Below are 19959 nucleotides of genomic sequence, written 5' to 3' on the forward strand. Positions count from 1 at the left end.
TCTCAGCCCCAAACCTCCTGAAACTGATAAGCAAGTTCAGCAAAGTCTCAGGATACAAAATCAATGTGCTAAAATCACATGCATTCCTGTACACAAATAACGGACTTAAAGAGAGCCAAATCAAGAACAAACTTCCATTCACAATTGCCACAAAGAAAATAAAATACCTAGGAATACAACTAACAAGGAATGTAAAGGACCTCTTCAAGGAGAACTGTTTAGGTATTTTTAATTCTGTAATATATTTTTTGAAAGCTACCCAGATTCACGTAACTCTCTCCTTCAGCATTTTTGTCAGCTCCTGTTAATTTTTCTCCTCTGATTTTGACTGCTGTTGTGGTCTGATGCTTCAGTGTTTTGTCCTAGAGGTCTGTGGAAGCAGTTTTTTCTCCAAATATAGCTTAATTATATGCTGTTGGTTATCTGCAATGTGTAATCTCATTTTGGCTTTTAGTTTTTGACTCAAATTACTTAGTAGGGTTTTGGGGGCTGCTGGGTACCTGCCTAACTCCACTCCCTTTGGCCTATGGATCTTAATTTTTGGTTTGTGTTAACCCTTTTGTCATGGTGTGCCAGAGGCAGTGTCAATGGCCAAGTTGAATGTTGTTGGTCTCATAAAATGATTTGGGAAGAAATCCCTCTTTTTGTATTGTTTGGAATAGTTTCAGAAGGAATGGTACCAGCTCTCAGATAGTTATCTTATATTTTGCCTCAAATGAGTAGTGAGAAATCCCTTGGGCCCTGCCTCTTGATATTATAAGGTGACTAAAGTGATCTTTAAGAGATTGTTTAGCAGCAAATTTTTGTTTGCATCATGATTAAGCATGAAAGATTAGAGGAAATTAGTAGAGAACCAATAGAAAAATAGATGTGATTAATCAGAAACATTACTTCAAATGTTTTTTTAAATGTGGATCTTGATATAATATTGACATTATACAATGATTATTTAATTATCCAGTCATTCATTTAGTAAACATTTAGTATGTGCTAAGCACTTCAGTCTCCCAAGAAATTTTTGCCAATCATGCTTTCCTATCAATTGAAACTGAATTCTTATGGATGAGTTTAATTCTGATCATAGCCCGAGAAAAGATTTGGTTGAAATGTCATGCCAGGTATATTTCCTTCAAAGCCCATGAAAAGGCCATGATATCCATTCCAAATATCACAAATTCCTTGATATTCCTCGAATAGAATATCAATGGATAAATGGACCTTTTCCACTGCTGAATCACATAGCTAACCTTCTGAAACAAAGTGGATATACCTCAGGAAATTCAAACTTAAATCCAAAATTGAACTCATGATATACTATTTCCTCATCCAAACATGTTTTCTATATTAGCAAATGATAGATACTTCACCTACTCTTCCAACCAGAAGGTTAGAAGTCTTCTAAGATTCCTCTCCATGCTCACAGATGTGAATAACTTCATCACAGGCTTGAGAAATATTTTTATACGTAAACATCATATTAATCCATGAAATTGAAAAACAGAAAAACAAATCTGAGCTAAGAGCATTTTTGAAAAACCAGATAACATATTGAGAATAACAAATAGTACACAAACATGGTTAGTTAAAAGAAAGAGGTTGGGTGTAGTGGCTCATGCCTGTGATCCCAGCACTTTGAGAGGCCAAAGTGGGTAGATCACAAGGTCAAGAGATTGAGACCATCCTGGCCAACATGGTAGAACCTCATCTCTACTAAAAATACAAAAGTTAGCTGGGCATGGTGTTGCATTTTTGTAGTCCCAGCTACTCAGGAGGCTGAGGCAGGGGAATCTCTTGAACCCAGGAGGTGGAGGTTGAAGTGAGCCAAGATCATGCCACTGTACTCCAGCCTGGTGACAGAGTGAGACTCTGTCTCAAAGAAAGAAAGAAAAACAGGGGATTGAGAGATAGAGAGTAGGTACTAGCCATCTCTGTTGTCCACAGAGTTCTGTTGATTCTGTTTTATAGAGATATCTTGAGTATGACCTCACTTACTTATTTCTTCCTCCATTTCTGCCTTCATTATAGCCTCAAATATAATATTTTCCCTATTCTCATGTTCTTTCTCCTTTTTGCCACTTTTCACCATATCATGCCAATTTATTAAGACTAGCTACTGCATGTTCTCACTCATAAGTGGGTGTTGAACAATGAGAACACATGGACACAGGGAAGGGAACATCACACACTGGGGCCTGGGGGGATGGGGGGCTAGGGAAGAAATAGCAGGGGGGGGGGGAATTGGGGAGAGAGAGCATTCGGAGAAATACCTAATGTAGAAGACAGGGCAATGGATGCAGCAAACCACCACCATGGCACATGTATGCCTATGTAACAAACCTGCACAATCTGCACATGTACCCCAGAACTTAAAGTATAATAAATACATTAAAAAAAAAAAAAGACTAGCTCACTCTTCATCTCTCTCTGGAAGCCTTTCCTGATCTTCTTCTACAATGGACTAAAGATTATTTGAAATCTCAGCATCTCATGTAAGTCACCATCCCTTTACATTGTAATTGCAATAATTCGTAACCATTTACTCATTTGTCTCTCCCAAATAGATTATGAAATTCACTAGGCAGGAGACTGCAGCGATCATCTTTGTATTCTTTTCACTTGTGCATTGTCACACATAATAAACCATAATTGCCTTTGATAAACAAGAGAAAACACCATATAAAATGGAGAATTTATTTACTGAGAAATTTACAGTCTAAAAACACCTCTGCTGACAATTCATCAAAGATGATGCTAAAATTATTGGGGAAAGAGATGCAAAAAAGAGAATTACTCTGCAGCCTTTTACTGAAACATACCATTAAAGGAAATATTAAATTTTTTTCTCTGCATAGGAGATTTTTCAAAATTATATCATGGTCATCTTCCTTTGGGATATGTGAAAACAAAACATGTATAAGTTTACATATGAGATTTCTCATGAATGTTGGTTATAATTACTTCTCCTAATAAAAGGAGAAAATTATGCCATGTTTAGGTGCAACTATGGATATTTTTGGTCTGGAATAGAAAATGCGTTGGAAATAATTTTCTATTGATTAGTACCCTCGGGCACAGCATATTTTAATTGTTAAGATTTACTAAACTCTGTCACCCTAATCACCTCTGCATCATGCCCTGATCCTTTAAGTGGGTCTTGAGGGAAAAAATGAGACAATATGAAATGGGCTTCTGCTATGATATAAGATCTGAAATTCTATTCTTGTTTGGAATGTCAGGACATTGGTTAGGGCATGAGAAGGGGATGGAGGATTTGTAAGAAAGAGAGCACAGTAAAATGTCTGAATCTTGATGGACATGGCTAAAGTAGTCAAGAATGGCCCTTAAAGGAACCAGTATTTCTCTCATGTTTGCTGTTTGTCTCATCAGTATCAGCACCTGGGTTTGAGAATATTTTGTTCTGAAACGAAGGAAATTAGAATAGAAGAGATGAGTAGTTATTATGTCTTTACTTGTCCACTACATTCAAATACTCCTATTTTTCTTTCTTATGATGTTTTGGGTTATTGACTATCAAATTTGAGCAGCAAGTAAAAGAAAAAGGAAGATATCATATACTTGCCCACAAGAGGCATCTGAAACACTTTCCTCTGAAATATGATTCAATTATTAAATATCAAGCCTCTTTTAATTATCTTACCAATGTGAAATACTTCATCACAGACTTGAGAAAATATTCCATACATAAATTTTATATTAATCCATTAAATTAAAAAATAGAAAAATTGAGCTAAGAGCATTGTTTTAAAAACTAGATCACATATTGAGCATTAAAAATAGTATATAACCATGGTTACAAGAGATAATGAATAAAGGAGATTGAGAATAGGTTCAAATAATTAATGAAACTATTTTAGAATAGCAAAGAAGATACAAACTAAGCAATATATCCACATGGAGAAAACTTGTTTCTTTTAAATTTCTGAACATTCTATCAGAGAAATTTACAAATTAGCCTAGAAACAGAATCCTTTCTAATAGAGTTAACAATCAGCTGTCTTAAAAATCAAATGTCTTAAAAGCTTCCAAGTTTTTCTTTTAGTTGAAAAGAACCACAGCATCTGCTTCCTATATGGTAATAAAGACTTCTCTAGTGTATGGCTTTTACCACTCTGAAAGAGTCGGTTTAAATCTCATTACTACCACCTTCCTGAATTAGAGTTTAGTTTGGATTGAAATTGGGAAGGAAGATTTTCGGCAATTTATTTTTAAAAGAAAAGAACAGAGCATTATTTTTAAATTCCCTTGAAGTACATAGGCGAGAAAATCAGTGGGAAGAAATCTTGAAAATTACAAATTATGGCTTTTGGAGGCATCTAAAGTACAGACAATTGAAGAATAACAAGATGAACTACCTGAATAGTGGCCAATAATACTTTGTTTATAGTATATGCATAAGTAATCTTTAGTAATTTTAACAAAATTATTGTCGTTCTGTCTTTTTTCTCTTAAAACAGAGGATGTGTATATTTCCTGAGGATCCACAGAGAATGAATTTCTCTGAGTTTTAAATCAGCTGAGAAAAATTGTATTTGTTATAGACTGGTTCAGAAGCTATAAAGGAGACTATACTTGATTGACTGAATTAGCTAAGAAATAGTTCTTCTAACCTCCTGAAGATAAATTCAATCAGAAGAAGATTCAAGACTATAACACTCAAGTCACATGAAACAAAAATTGATTTCAGTTTCATAAGCTATGGCCAATAATTGTGTCCTATTCAGATTTTGAAAAATGTAGCAACATTTAATTCTAGAAAGTTGTTGCCCTTGTATTTATTAGTATAATATAGATCTAAAATATTAGATGTTTATTTTCTGTTCAGAACCATTCTAAGCATTTTAAAAGATATATCTTACCATTTACAGTAATCTTCACAAAGTCAGTTTTCCCACTTAATGGATTAAGAAACAGGTTTCCAGGTGCATCTTACTATATAACTTACATATTTCATTGCACTTGATCATTCAAAGGCATTAATTGGGCTCTTACTATGTGCCAGGAACTGTTCCCAGCACAGGAAATATCTGAAATGAACCAACAAAAATTTCTGCTCTAAGGAATATGGAGTCTATTTTCCTGATATCATCTATATCTGTTATTTAAGATTTACTTTTGATTTTCAATTCAAAATAGCCCATGTTCCGTATTTTTGCCCTTTCCCCCTGTTCAATTCATCTCTGTTTATATTTAGAATAGAATTGTAGTGGTATTTTTAAGTTCTATCTTTTGTAGCGAAATAATATGGAGGATATGTTAACAAGAGGAATATGCACTACTTTAAAAGTTAAGTTGAAGTAAAAGATAACTATCTGTGACCTTGCAAATCTTTCTCTCACATCCTTGAAATCAAGTTGGCCATGTGAGTAAGGTCATTGATAAGTTGAAAGAAGCCAGGTCATTTATCAACTTTGTAATCTGGGTATTCGATTGAACTTTGTGAGTCCACTTCCCTGCCTGTAACTTGGGCAAAATAATGAAACCTAACTGTCAATTTATGCATTTACATTATAAAATCAATTATACATGTATGTGAATAAATCCTCTTAATTGATTGATTGCTCCGCCAATATTAGTGATTTTAAAATTTTCCAGGATCTGGCTTAGTAAGCACTCAATAAATTTCCTTGAACTAACATGGTTAAAATCATTACAATTTTCTCAATTTATTGTAAGTTTTCTTGTAATAAACCAACCCCCCAGTATATATATACACACATATATATATACAAATTTGCCTATAGAAACTTTGGTGGTTATTCAATAAACCATTTTGTTAATGATGAAAATGCTGACTCACTTGCCAACTCATAAATAAAAAATTCATATGGTGGTCTGCCTGTATATTTATGTAGTATTTATTATCAGTCATCACAGATATTAACTGTTTAATGATCTTTGCATTGATACATTTCTTGAGAGTTTAAGTTGTTCACCTATACAAACTTAAAGGCTAGCAAAGCTTAATACATGATAAAAAATTAATTATTATATATATATAATATGTATATCTATATAATTCTCTATATTATACATATATATATATTTTAGGGTCACTATGGTAAGTTCTAAATAGATATTATATTTATTATACTAATGACAGATATAAACTAAGCAGAGTAATCAATTAGAAGTTTCTTAAGTGATATGAGCCAATGATACTCTGGTGACTGATAAGTATCAATGCATACTGTTTTTTCTTTGACTAAGTAATTCTCCCATTATGTAAAATTTTTAGCCAATTGGTAAAATATAAAGACAGTTTACCCTTAATATACATGTTCCTCTAGCTAAATATGGGTTTACTTATTTCTTAATCTCAAATAAACACACAGGTAAGCCCATGATCCTTTGCAATATGCAGTGCCAGAAAAAAGAAGCAGTTGTGTTCATCAGTCATTTTAAAGATGACCAAAGCCCAGAAATCACCCATCAAGTGAGTAGGTGAATGATGCCAACCAGTGCTCAGGAAGGGCGAGGACTTCACTGTTACTAAGCAAGCAGTCATACAGTATCATGGTGCATGGTCTTTTAACAGATAGGGATAATGGAATAAGTGAGTAAAACACTGAAAAGTCAACAAAAATAGGACCAAAGATGTCCATTTTAAATTAGCCAAGTTTGTAGCAAGAGAGAAGCTTGATGTTTTTCTTTCTGGGAGATGAGGGCAGTACTGATGTCTATAAATTTTTGCACAAGACATCTCAAATTTTAGTATGCATATGAATGACTTAAAAATCTTGTTAAAATGTAGGTTCATATTCAGCAGTTCTTGAAAGGCCCTAAGAATCTATATTTCAAACAAGCAGTCAGGTGATGCTGATGTTTTTCTGTGGAGCACACTTTAAATAGTAACTGTATGGATTATAACCTTTTACATTTTTCACTTACTTTTTTGATATATTTTATTTATATATGTTCATAGTTCTTTTAGGCATTTTCATTATGTCACATTTAGATATTCATCACATCACTAAATTCTCACAATAAACTTGATAGATTGGCATGGAATATACTGTCAGTAACTCCACTTTAAAGAAGCTGAGACTTAGAAGTTAAATTATGATGTAAACCACTCCATATCAATTGTCTTAGAGCTCCTCCCTCTATTCCATTCTGCCTTCATTTGTCTTTTACATACAGAAAACTGCCTCTTCATGTGGTATATACCATAAAAACTAAGTAACATGTCAAAAACAGATTTTTAAAAACTTATTAACTAATGGTTTCCTTTCCATAAAGATAAGCTGTTGGACCTGCTATGGCTATAGTGGCTTTTGAGAGATGTTTTCTGCCTTAGATATTAAAGACATAACTCACAGAAGACATAATACAAAAGCTAAGACACAAGGTTAGAAGAAATCTATACAACAAACAACATGAATACCATATGATACACTAGAAGAAAACATGTACAAACAGACAAAGATAAAGGACTCCTGGTATATGGCTAGAGAATCACAGGCAGGTGGGAAAGTTTGTTGAGATTGGAGATGAGATGAATAAATAAAATGTTTTTATTGTGAATTTGAGTGAAAGGGAAAGATTCAAAAGACATTGAGAAGACAAAAATTCACAGAACTAGTAATGGTTTTTAAATGTCTAAGTGGGCTGCCGGTGATAGTTGTGGTGAATTAGACAAACAGAAACTATGGAAATAAATATGTTGAGGGCAGTATAATATAATGACAATAAATGACAGAAACCTAGCACTGTTCCCTACAGATATCCATTTTGTAAAGACAATTATTATAGGCTTGTGGTGGACCTTTAAAGAGACAATGGAAACAAGATAATAAGTTAATAAGTTTGTATATTTATTCAGGAAAGAGATAATAATGATCAGAAAAAATGGTTTTAATCAGAAGAAAAAAAACTGGAGAGAATAAATTTGGGAGACACATAACTTGGAGCCTAATTGAATGCTGGGTTCTGAAACAGAAAGAAGAGGTGTAAATGACTCAGAACTTTAAGCCAATGTAGCTGAATGGCAAGTCATGACTTCCATGAGATAGGGAACAAAAGAAAAAGACAATGGAAGAAATGTTGAGTTCAGTTTTAAGGAAAGTGTGATGCAGACAAAATAACCATATAAATAAGTTGATTAGGCAGTTAGAAATGCAGTTACAGAACTTAAAATTTTGTATATGAATATTAATTTTCTTAATATAAAAGTAAGATAAATTATTGTATATTACCTATGCAAGTCTTCCTTTATAAACATATTTGTAGGAGATTGGTTAGGGTGGTGGGAAAAATTATAGGAAAGACTCAAATTTTCATGGAAAGCCGGAAGGTTTTGCAAAACTTTGAGAAAGGGTTATAGCTAAAGGCAGCCTAATTCTCTTACCTTGAGCAAATAGCAAAGAGCAGATAACAAGGAAATGTAAAGGAGTTTATCTAACTAGCTTGTTTATTCATGTTGCTCTAAAACCAACCTTTGATCATTAAAGTGCAGGACTGCTCTCTACTTGGGAGGTTGACAATGTTTATTACCCACAAATTGTGTTTGCTCTAGGCCTTATCATTAAATCTGTACTAAATAAATGAGAGCATTGCTGGCTTATGGAGGCAGCTGCTGACTCTGGCAAAAAACTGTATATTTTAGGTGCACAGCATTAAACACAGGTTTCTAACAATTTTAAGAGCAATAGACCAAATAAAATTGTCCATAAAGAAACTGATGGATCCATGAAACACCTAATGGAGATCAAGCTGAAAATAAGCTGATTATATAAGATTAAATAATTGGCAAAGATAATGTTTTTATGACTTTTATTTAAAATGTTATGGGGTCTTTAGTTAAAGGCTTTGTTTTCCAGATTTCAAAAAAGTCTCTCTTAATCAGTTTGGTAAAATATAGTTATATAAACAAAGATAAAAACATTTTTCTTCTTATTTAATTTCTCCAAAACTTTGAAAACTATTTGCAAACATTTTTATGGCAATATGGTTATTTACAAAAGTAAATAAAATCTGCTCTCTCTTTATAGCAAAACACAGTTGAAAACATTGCTTATATTACCAAGGTGCCAAGGCTTTGATTAAAATGTCACATTTTAACATATGCATAAAATTCTTGACTTCAAGAGTTCTGATTCTTACAATAAGTAAATAAAAACTGTCACTTCTTGGCAGGCCCAGGAACCTTAAGACAATTAGTAAACTCTAAAATCTGCCTTGGTTTGGCTTCCTAGCTTCAAGAGTTTTTTAAAATCTGGTGTTTCTATATGATCAATGAAAAATATGTTGACAAAGAAAAGCAATAATACACCTGTTATTAGATTGGAACTCTATAAATCATTTTTGAGTTTTTGTTAGATATCTATAAGCTAGACTAGGCCTTAAATTGTTCTAGGGTCCTCCAATTTAACTTTCTTCCATAAAAGTGGTAAAATGAGAGCTGCTTTGTTCTTAAAGCCCTAGAAGGTAATGCTAGACAAGCTTTTAAAGAACAATTCTCAGGTCTGTTATATGAAACACAGAAAGTTCTCAAAACTACCTGATGCCATAACCAAAGACATTCAAGCTACAAGCTAGGGCAAAAAGTTGCTGTTTTCCACATGAAAAACTTTCTCTTTGAGATGTTGGAACAAGATTCCATATTATTTATTATGAGACTCTTGCACCCCTCAAGACTGCCTTTTTTGTTTGACTGGATAATGGCGTAATTAAAATTTCAGTCAATAGCTTCTGTTGGTAACAACATATCTTGACCTAAGAAATCCTTTTAATCCATATTATGACCAGCTCTGATGATATCGCTACAAAAACTTTTGTTCAAATTGTACTGACAGTCCTCTTTGTAAAGTTGATATTCTCTGTTTTAATTCAATCCAGTCATAAACTACTCTAATCTGTGGCTACAAGAAGTCTCACCCGAGTATTTCTAGAATTTTAGATATGTTTTTTGTTGTTTACCCTCAAAATTAGGTTTAAGGCTTCAAACTATTATTCAAACTGGATTTATTATACTTTTACTGACTGTTTTTTGTATGACAATTTTTAAGCTTTGTTCCTATTGCCAGTCTAATCTTTGTAAATCCAACTCTTCCAACAGGATATTAGTTCAATACCTCTAGATGATTGCTGATGCCTGCCTAGGGACAGATAAAATGGAATTTGATGCTGGACTCCAGCCAAATCTGCCCTGAGAACATTTTTCCTTTTGGCCCATTGGTTACTTAAATGTGGCCTGAGTCTCTGAATACCCCAAACTTTCCCCAGACATGGGGCAGAGACAAGTGGGACAGGTTCATCCGGGCACCAAGGGACAATTAAGCCTAACTGCAAAATGACTGATCAGTGATGCTTTCAGATAAGGATGTTGATCAAAAGAGAGGAAATGTGAAAGCTGACAGTCTGAATTGGGTCATTCTTGCCATACTGAAGTAAAACAAAGTCTAGAAAAGCCAGGGAGAGAAAACACGGCACAAAACAGGGTTCCAAGAATGTAATTCTCTGCACATAATTGACTGCTGGAATTGCTTGTTGTAACCTGACACCAGTTTTATCTATAGCTTCTGTGATAACCCGCTGCAACTCTAGGACTAATTTTGTTCACCTCTGCAACTCACTAATTGAAGCTTGCCAGCTCCCCAAACCTTCACTAGTGCCAATAAACTTTCTCAAAGAGCAATATATTAAATTTCTCCTTTTTGAATAAATCCTTTAATCTTGTCTTTGTTCTTTGGACATATCAAATACCACCCTGTCTGCATGTATGCCATGAATTGCAATTCTTTTTTCTCAAACAAAACATGACATTTATAAATTTATCTTTATGTTTTTATTTTTACTTCAAATGCATGTCATGCTTGCCATCATTTTTATAAAGGGGTAAAGAAAAAAAGAAATTTAGTGTCTAATAATATGCTATCCTAAAAATAAATAATTGTTATACTGTTGCTCCAGTACTTAAAAGCATAGTCGTATTTTGTTGTTTTATATTTAACAGATGTGAATTAAATGGTTTAGCTTTGTCAAAGAAAGAATTTTTTTTTCTGAGATATAAAAGAGGTGCTAAACATTGTTTAACACTGCCAAAGGGTCATAATAAGCAAGAAAACCATCCCCTGAATTTGGCAACAAATATGTTATTGGTCACCTTCACGGGAGAGGATTTAGAAGAAAAGATTACCAAGCAGTAATTCTGCAAAAATACTGAGCTTTAATTTAACTTATCTTTCCATTATTCCCAGAAAATTCTGGGGAAACTTTTTCTTCCTCTTAATTAAAAAAATTTCCTCCACCTAGAGTATGTATTCCAACACTTCTTATATCTGGGACAGTTCTTTCTTAATTCATGTCTCTCTGTTGGTTTCTTGCTCGTCCTGTTCATGGACTACTTCATCCTATCATAAACATGAAGACAGTAAAAAACATTTCTTTGATTCTGCATACAAGAATATCACTTTTGGCCTCCCTTTCACATCTTCACAAAAATAGCTTATGCATTTTCTTCACTTATGATTGATACATTATCTTCTTAATTCCTATAAACTAATTTCTGCTTCCACCACTCTACTAAAAACACTCTTCAAATGTTCACAGGATGGCAGGGTTTTTTGTCATATGTAGTGACTTTGTCTCACTCGTCATACCCTCATGACCTTTCTGAGACATTGATACTGGCCCCGGACATTCTCACGTTTTCCTGAAAGTGTCTCTACTTTGAGAGGCTGGCACACTGCATTGTCTGATGTTTCTGGTAATACTTTACTTCTCTTCACTAGTTCTTTTGATTTTTTAAGTTGTTCTCAGTTCTTTCCTTTTTTCTTATGCTCAATTTAAAAAAGAATTTCAGCATTTATTTTAGGTTTAAAGGGTACATGTGCAGGGTTATTACCTGGGTATATCGTGTGATACTGAGGTTTGGGGAACCAATGATCCCATCACCGAGATAGTGAGCACAGCACCCAATAGTCAGTTTTTCAATCCTTTATTCCCTCTCTCTCTCCCCTCTCTAGTAGTCCCAACTGTCTATTTCCGCCATCTTTAAGTCCATGAGTATCTGTTTTGCTCCCACTTATAACTGAGAACTTGCATATTTGCTTTTCTGTTCCTGCACTGATTCACTTAGCTGCATCAATGTTGCTATAAAGACATGATTTTATTCATTTTATGGCTGCATAGTATTTCATCATGTAGATGTACCACGTTTTCTTCATCCAATCCAACATGGGCGGGCACCTAGATTGATTCCATGTCTTTGCTATTGTGAAGAGTGCTGTAATGAACATATGAGTGCATGTGTTTTTTTGGTAAAATGATTTGTTTTCTTTCGGATAAATACCCAGTAATGCAATTGCTGGGTTGAACAGTAGTTCTGTTTCAAGTTCTTTGAGAAATCTCTAAACTACTTTACACCGTGGCTAAGTTAATTTACATTCCCATCAACAATGTATAAGTATTTCTTTTTCTCAGCTTCGAAGAATCCTTTTTTCCTTTGTTTTCTACTCTAAACCTCTCCACCTCATGAATACAAAATGTTCCCAACCTACAAGTGTCTATAGAATATCTCTGTGTAGACACTCCATAAGCATCCACCCCGCTTGAATTCCCTTTGCAACTTCTAGTTAATCACCTTCTCCATCCTCTCATGCTTCCGACTTTGTAGTTATACAGAACTAATGTCATCAACATCTATTATTTTCCTGTGAAACAGTTTGATGATTACAAAAGTCATTATAACACAGTACAGAGAGCATGATCGCCGTTTTAAAGCATATGTACTCACAGGCTTCAAGGAATATGTAACAAAATGTCATTAGTAGTTTTCAACAGGTTTCAAAGTTGAGTGATTTTTTTAAAACTTAAAAAATAATTTACTAAATATTAGTCATGGCTCTAAATAATTTTGAAAGTAATCAACGTTAATTAATTTAATGTAAATATCGCAAGGTCATTGCTTTCTCTTTATGCCACCTTTATGCTGCTCCTACTTTTATTTTATAATACCTAGATTGTTATAAAAGGATTCTGGTTCAAACTCCTGATTTTTTTCTTAGAATTTCACTCTGTATGTCAATATAAGACTAACAATTCTACCTTCTTCTCAATTATGGCCTCAAGAATTAAAATGTCACTTTAGTCTTCTAAGCCCCCACTCCTTTATTTAAAGAGCTACCTTCACATGGCTGTATCCTGCTACTGCAGCTTTGCCATCTTCTGCTAGCCATGTGACCCCTGGAATTTCCTTAGTCCTCTCCTCACCAGTGCTGTGCTTACTCCTGTCTCTGGCCTAGCACTCAATCATAGCTATCATACTGAAAATGAACCAAGTAGAAAGCATCACTTCTGTTTCATGCATCAAACCTGTGAGATAGGTATGATAAGCTTCACTCAACAGATAAGCAAATTAATGTTCGGAAACATTAAGTAATCTAAGTAAAGTTACACCCCTAAACAAGGGGCAAAGGGACTCAAATACATGGATCTTTAGTATAAGGCCAACACTATTTCCATCATACTTTATAGTAATCTCCTTGTCTCAGCTGCTCTTATACAGTTGACTCTTGAATAAAACAGATTTGAACTGGGCACTTTCACTTATAAATAGATTTTTATTTCAATAAATACATCAGGAATTTTGGGGGAGGTGTGTAACAATTTGAAAAAACACACATGAACTGCATTGTATAAAAATATCAAAAAAATAAAGAGGTATGTCATAACTGCATAAAATATATGTTGGTACTAGTCTGTTTTGTCATGTTACCATAAAATACACAAATATGCAAATCATTTATAAAAAGATAATATTTATCTAAACTTCTACTATAAACATTCACATCATACAAGGTAAAGACAAGAGAAATGTAAGCAAATATAAAGATTCAGTATTAAATGATAACTGTATAAAATTAACTGTAGTACATACTGTACTACTATAGTGATTTTGTAGCCTTTCTTGCTACTATTGTGATGACATAAAGTTTTGTGAGAACCTGCTCCTTGCTGGAGAGGTGATGTGGTCATTTTAAGGGAGGATGGTACTCTGGTTTTTTGAGTTTTTAGCATTCTTGCACTGATTCTTTCTCATCTTTGTGGGCTTATCCAACTTCAATCTTTGAGGTTGCTGCCCTTTGAATGGAGATTTTTGTTTGTTTGTTTGTGTTTTTCTTTAAACAGTCTGGCCTCCCTTCCATAGGGCTTCTGTGTTTTCTCGGTGTCTGCTCCAATCCCTAGTCACGTCAAATTTTCCAGTGCCTTAAGGTATCACCAGTGAAGGCTGCAAAACAGCAAAGATGGCAGACTGTCCCTTCCTCTGCGAGCTGTGTCCAAGAGTGGTATCGACCTGGTGCTGGTCCCAACACACCTGTAGGCGGCGGCTTTAGGCCCCGGTTGGGAGGTCTCACCCAATCAGGAGGAACAGGATCGGGGACCTGCTTAATGAAGCAGTGTAGCTACACTTTTGTAGAGCAGCTGTGCCATGCTGGAGTACCACTTCTGCCCAGGTTGGCTTGGGCTCTCCAAAGCCTACAGGCTGACACAGCTGAGTCACCCAAACAGCAAATATAGCAGCTTGCCTTTCCCCCTGGGAATTCCATCCCAGGTATTTTTATTCCCATTAAACTACCATTGACATTCTTCACAGAATTGGAAAAACTATTTTAAAATTCGTATGGAACCAAAAAAGAGTCTAAATAGCCAAGGCAATCCTAAGCAAAAAGAACAAAGCTGGAGGCATGTTACCTGACTTCAAACTATGCTCTAGGGCTACAGTAACCAAAACAACATGGTACAAAAATAGACACATAGACCAAAAGAACAGAATAGAGAACCCAGAAATAAGACCACACACTTACAACTATCTGATCTTTGACAAAACTGACAGGATTCTTTATTCAATAAATGATGCTAGGATAACTGGTTAACCATATGCAGAAAATTGAAACTGGACCCCTACATATATAAAAATTAACTCAAGATAAATACTTAAATGTAAAACTTAAAAATATAAAAAGCCTGGAAAAAGACCGAGACAATGCAGTTCAGGACATAGACACTGGCAAAGATTTTATAAGGATGACACCAAAAGCAATCACAACAAAAGCAAAAATTGACAAATGGGATTAAACCAAAGAGCTTCTGCATGGCAAAAGAAACTAACAGAGTAAACAGACAACCTACAGAATGGAAGAAAATTTTTGCAAACTATGTGTCTGACACAGGACTAATCTGTAAGGAACTTAAACAAATTTACAAGAAAAAAAAACCTAATTAAAAAGTGGGCAAAGGAAATGAACAGACACTTTTCAAAAGCAGACATACATGCAGCCAACAAGTGTATGAAAAAGGCTTAATATTACCGATTATTAGAGAAATGCAAATCAAAACCACAGTGAAGTATCATCTCACATCGGCCAGAATGGCTACCATTAAAGTAAAAAAATAACAGTTGCTGGTGAGGTTGTAGAGAAAAAGGAACACGTACACACTGTTGGTGAAAGTGTAAATTAGTTCAACCATTGTGGAAAACAGTGTGGCAATTCATCAGTGACCAATGTGGTGTACCATTTAACACAGCAATCCTATTGCTGGGTTTCTACCAAAGGAATATAAATCCTTTTATTATAAAGACACATGCACACATATGTTCATTGCATCACTATCAACAATAGCAAAAACATAGAATCAATCCAAATGCCATCAATGATAGAATGGATAAATAAAATGTGGTACATATACACCATTGAATACTATGCAGCCATGAAAAAGAACAAGATCATGTCCTTTGCAGTGACATGAATGAAGCTGGGGACCATTATCCTTAGGAAACTAGTGCAAGAACAGAAAGCCAAATTCCACATGTTCTTACTTATAAGTGGCAGCTAGATGATGGGAACTTATGAACACATAAAGTGGAACAGCACACACTGGGGCCAATTGGAGGATGGAGGGTAGGAGGAGGGAAAGGATCAGAAAAAATAACTAATGGATACTAGGCTTAACACCTGGGTGATAAAATAATTGGTACAACAAACCCCCATTGAGTGACTGTGTTCTCTTTCAGGGTCTATGAGTGGTCATAGTTTTAAGGGCAAGAATTCCCCAGTGCTATGCCCCCCTCCCCATCTCTCTCCATCTGGGAGATTTAACGGTTTATGTTTGAATTTCACAGGCGCATGAAGAAACTAAAAGTCAATCATTCCAGTGGAAGTTCTAAGGAACTCCTTTCATTGGCCAGAGGAACTTGGGAAGGTGGGAATTTCTTCCAGGATAAATTTTCCTGCTTCTTCACCCACACCGAATTTCCAGCTTTCTGGAATCCCCTCCCACATGGTGGGAACTCCCTTTCCCCTCTCGATTTCCCCTCTGGAATCCCCTTCCACACTCTTGGAAATCTTTCTCTTCTTCTCCTTTCCTTCTGTTTCTCTAACTCAATAAAATCACTTTTCTGCAACACTTCTTGGGTCCAATATTTACTTTTACAAGCATACAGCACACCTGCAGCTGTCCCACCGCTTATTCCTTAAGAGATTGGAGGCCAAGAACCCACAGCATTCTTTTAGGGGAGCATTGCCTCACCAGCACCCAAGAAAAAGACCCGGTTACACCATGACACAGCTTTGCCTGCATAACAAACCTGCACATCCTGCACATGTACCCCTGAACTTAAAATAAAATTTAAGTAATAATAACATAGACATAAATACTTAATGTAAACTAATAGAAAATTATTAGTGCATATCTCACTTTTTCTATTTCATCTGTAAAATAAAGCATAAAATACAATGTTATGTAAGTAGAAAAGGGCAACTAATGCACCTTTTATCTGATTAGTGAGCTTTCACTACTCCAGTAAATGTGCTAACAATAATAAGGCATTTTTTTGTATGCAGTTTTTCCTTTCTGCAGGTATATCTAAAGTTCACTTGTAACTTTTGATGTAAATACTCAACATATCATTTTCTCTCTATTATGCTGTTTTTCTGCAGTTTAAAATTGTTCAACCTTTCATTGATCTTCCAAAGAATGCATGTTTTAAAATCATATAAAATTACTTGAAATGGGCAGGCTCATTCACCTAAAAATAAGAAAATAACTTAAACAATTTATTCTGATCTGATAGTAGTACTCTTAAGAGAAGTGACTTTAATATTTAAAATATACATTAAAGGGTTAATGAAAATAATTGCTTAAATACAGATTAATATTTGTACAAATGAGTATATGCAAATATTTTTAGACTAACAACATGAATGTCTGCTTTTATGTGGTATCACTTCTGCTATACAGAGAAATATATGTATGTACATAATATATATATATAAAACTTTCTTTTACATAGATAAGACATAAAAACATAAATTTCCTTATATAGATATAAAATACGTGAATTAGGATTAGCCATAGATAGACTGTAATTGAAATTTTCCTTAATATTTATTGTCTTTCTTTTCTACATTTTCCCCTATTTTATAATATTTAACCACTCAACTTTCATCACTTGCCTTGAGTGCCCAGCTAACCTCTTGACTTCTTCCCTTGCAAAACCTGCTTTCAGAATGTCTATTTTAAAAGTATTTCAATTTTCAAATTAGTGACCAATAGGGCGATAGATTACTTCTCCATACAATATTTGCATATTTAATAGTGGGAAAGAAAAGTGTGGAATCTGTTAGGTTGAACCACGTGGAACTCCTTTTCTGGAGATCAAAAATGGTTGAAAGTAGATAAATGTAAGTTTATAAAACTCATTCCATGATAATACTAAGTTTTAGGCATTTGTTACACTCTGTCCAGAGCTTCTGACATTTAAGTTACCCTCTGAGCATTTCATATGCCCACAGTGTTCAATTGCCCAGTAAATAAACAAAGGGCAGTATGTGCTAATGGTTCTAGTGCTTTGATAAACTTACCCAAAATCTGCTATCAGAAAGCAAGGAATTTTTGATAACTTTAGCATACATTTAATTTTATTGCTTATTACTTATAAAATATATGGCAGGTAGCATCAGTATTTTTTAAATGTTTTGGATGTCTAAAGGTTTTATCCAGCTGTGATTTTAAAACTGTAAAACTAGCTTTGTTCCAACTTAACAGAACATCTCCTTGTATGTAAATCTTACAAAACATCCCTTACCTGCTTTGGACATCTTTTCATCTTTTTTAGTTTCAGGTTCTGTGGTAAAACATACACATAAACAAGTACAAACAAAATGGAAAAATATTAAGATTTGAAAAATAGTACAATGTGGATTAATAAGTTGGCTTTACTAATTTTACTTGTCTGTTCTCAATTTTAATTATAGTTACATACTGTTATCAAACTATTAATGGAATATGTATCTTTAGTAAATTAACTAAAGTAATGTAAGCAAAAATACTTTAATTTTAAAATCCAGTTTGCAAAAAGTTTCATGCTAATCAAGTAATTTGGCTCTGCTCTTTAATAAAAACCAGGTTTATAATTTATGAGTTATCTAAATATTATAAATTAAAAAAATTAATAAAAATTGTTCAGAAGAAAAATGTTAAAAATTTTCCTAATCTGACCAATTTAAGCAATTTTCTGTTTTTGACTACCAGAAATTTAATTCATGGGGCTCCACCTGGTGGTTAATTTAATAATTTCAAAATTATATAATTATTGTTCTGTATTTCTATAATTATTAATTTTATAAACTGAATTAATTTTACTTAAATTTAATATATAAACAATCAGTGAAATAAAGTATCTTGTTCTCTTATTGCCCTGGGACAATGTCTTTTGTCTAGAAATTCTGCATTCTAAAAATACCAGTATAGAATAAATTCACAGCTTTTTTAAACTATTCAAATACTATTTACAGCACCACCCTAACAAATAAGATAGTTGACTATATTCTTATGTGGCCAGTCTATACTTTTATTTAACCAAGTTTGCCTAGGCTTTATAGTTCCCTACTCTTGGCATAGAATTTTCCTGTGATTAACGGAATAGTTCTGGTACATTATAGTTTTCCCCCCTTCAAACAGCAGAAGAAAAACTGAGCTCATAGTTGGAATATCTACTGAGCATAAATTATGTATAAGGGATAATGCTACTATCTTTATTTGGGTTTTAGCCTAGCAGTGTCTCATTTTCTGTAGTTATAATGTAAAAAACGAATTTAACTGCAGAATTTTGTATAATAAAGAATGTCATAGCCGTTTACATCCTACTTCCTGTAAAAAGTAGTATCAGCGCTATTCATGCACTCTGACACTCTTTGGCACATATTTTCTCCCTTTTTGATCCATTCGCTTAACTTGGTAGATGTACCCTATTTTAACGTTTTCTGTGAGCCACAGTATTTTAGGAACTTTTGTTATTGTCTGTAACCACTCTTTAGATTTCAAGCTCCATTAAGGTAAGAACTGTGCTTTGTTTATAACTCAAATATCAGCACCGGATGAAATATCTGATATGGGGCATATGATCAATAAATGTTGTTGAAGGAATGGATGAGTGAAATAAATGGAGTATATAGAAAGACCAAAGGCTCCCTCTTGTGTATCTATAATCCTAAAAGAAATTGATTCATCTTATGCCTCTAGAACTAGAGATAAAAATTCATTGTCATATGGCTGTTGCATTTATATTTTGTTTTAGAATCTTTTAAAAAATATATAAGTGATATATTTATGTGTCCAATGATAGCAAATATGGCCTCCAATAATTGAATGATACCTTCAATTAACAATTGAATGATACCTTCAATTATTGGGTTTCCTGATGCTATGTTTTGTTCCAACCAGTTTAGTCTAAAGTTCATTCTTATGTAATTACTTAGTCTACAATAACACAATTCTTTTTGGTGGTGAGTTCTGATGAGTTTTTGGCTTCATTAGAAAGGAAACAACATTTTTTCTCTAATAATTTTGTCTTTATTGAGTCTATGCTAGATCAACAGTATAGTTTAAACTTTCAAGCAAATTAGCACAATTCTAGTAATGAGAATTATTTTTTCT

The 19959-nt window shown here is 33.9% G+C and overlaps 1 protein-coding gene across 1 annotated transcript in view; it reads right to left on the reverse strand.

The window, feature by feature from the left end:
- TRDN (triadin) overlaps positions 1 to 19959 on the reverse strand; it is a 310496-nt gene that overhangs the window by 66164 nt on the left and 224373 nt on the right. Inside the window, exon 25 of the mRNA XM_037731458.1 lies at positions 18110 to 18148. Coding sequence (XP_037587386.1) covers positions 18110 to 18148 — 39 coding nt within the window. The remainder of the gene's footprint in view (positions 1 to 18109; positions 18149 to 19959) is intronic.

The sequence above is a fragment of the Cebus imitator genome, unplaced genomic scaffold, assembly GCF_001604975.1.
Source record: "Cebus imitator isolate Cc_AM_T3 unplaced genomic scaffold, Cebus_imitator-1.0 Scaffold400, whole genome shotgun sequence".
Lineage (NCBI taxonomy): Eukaryota > Metazoa > Chordata > Mammalia > Primates > Cebidae > Cebus > Cebus imitator.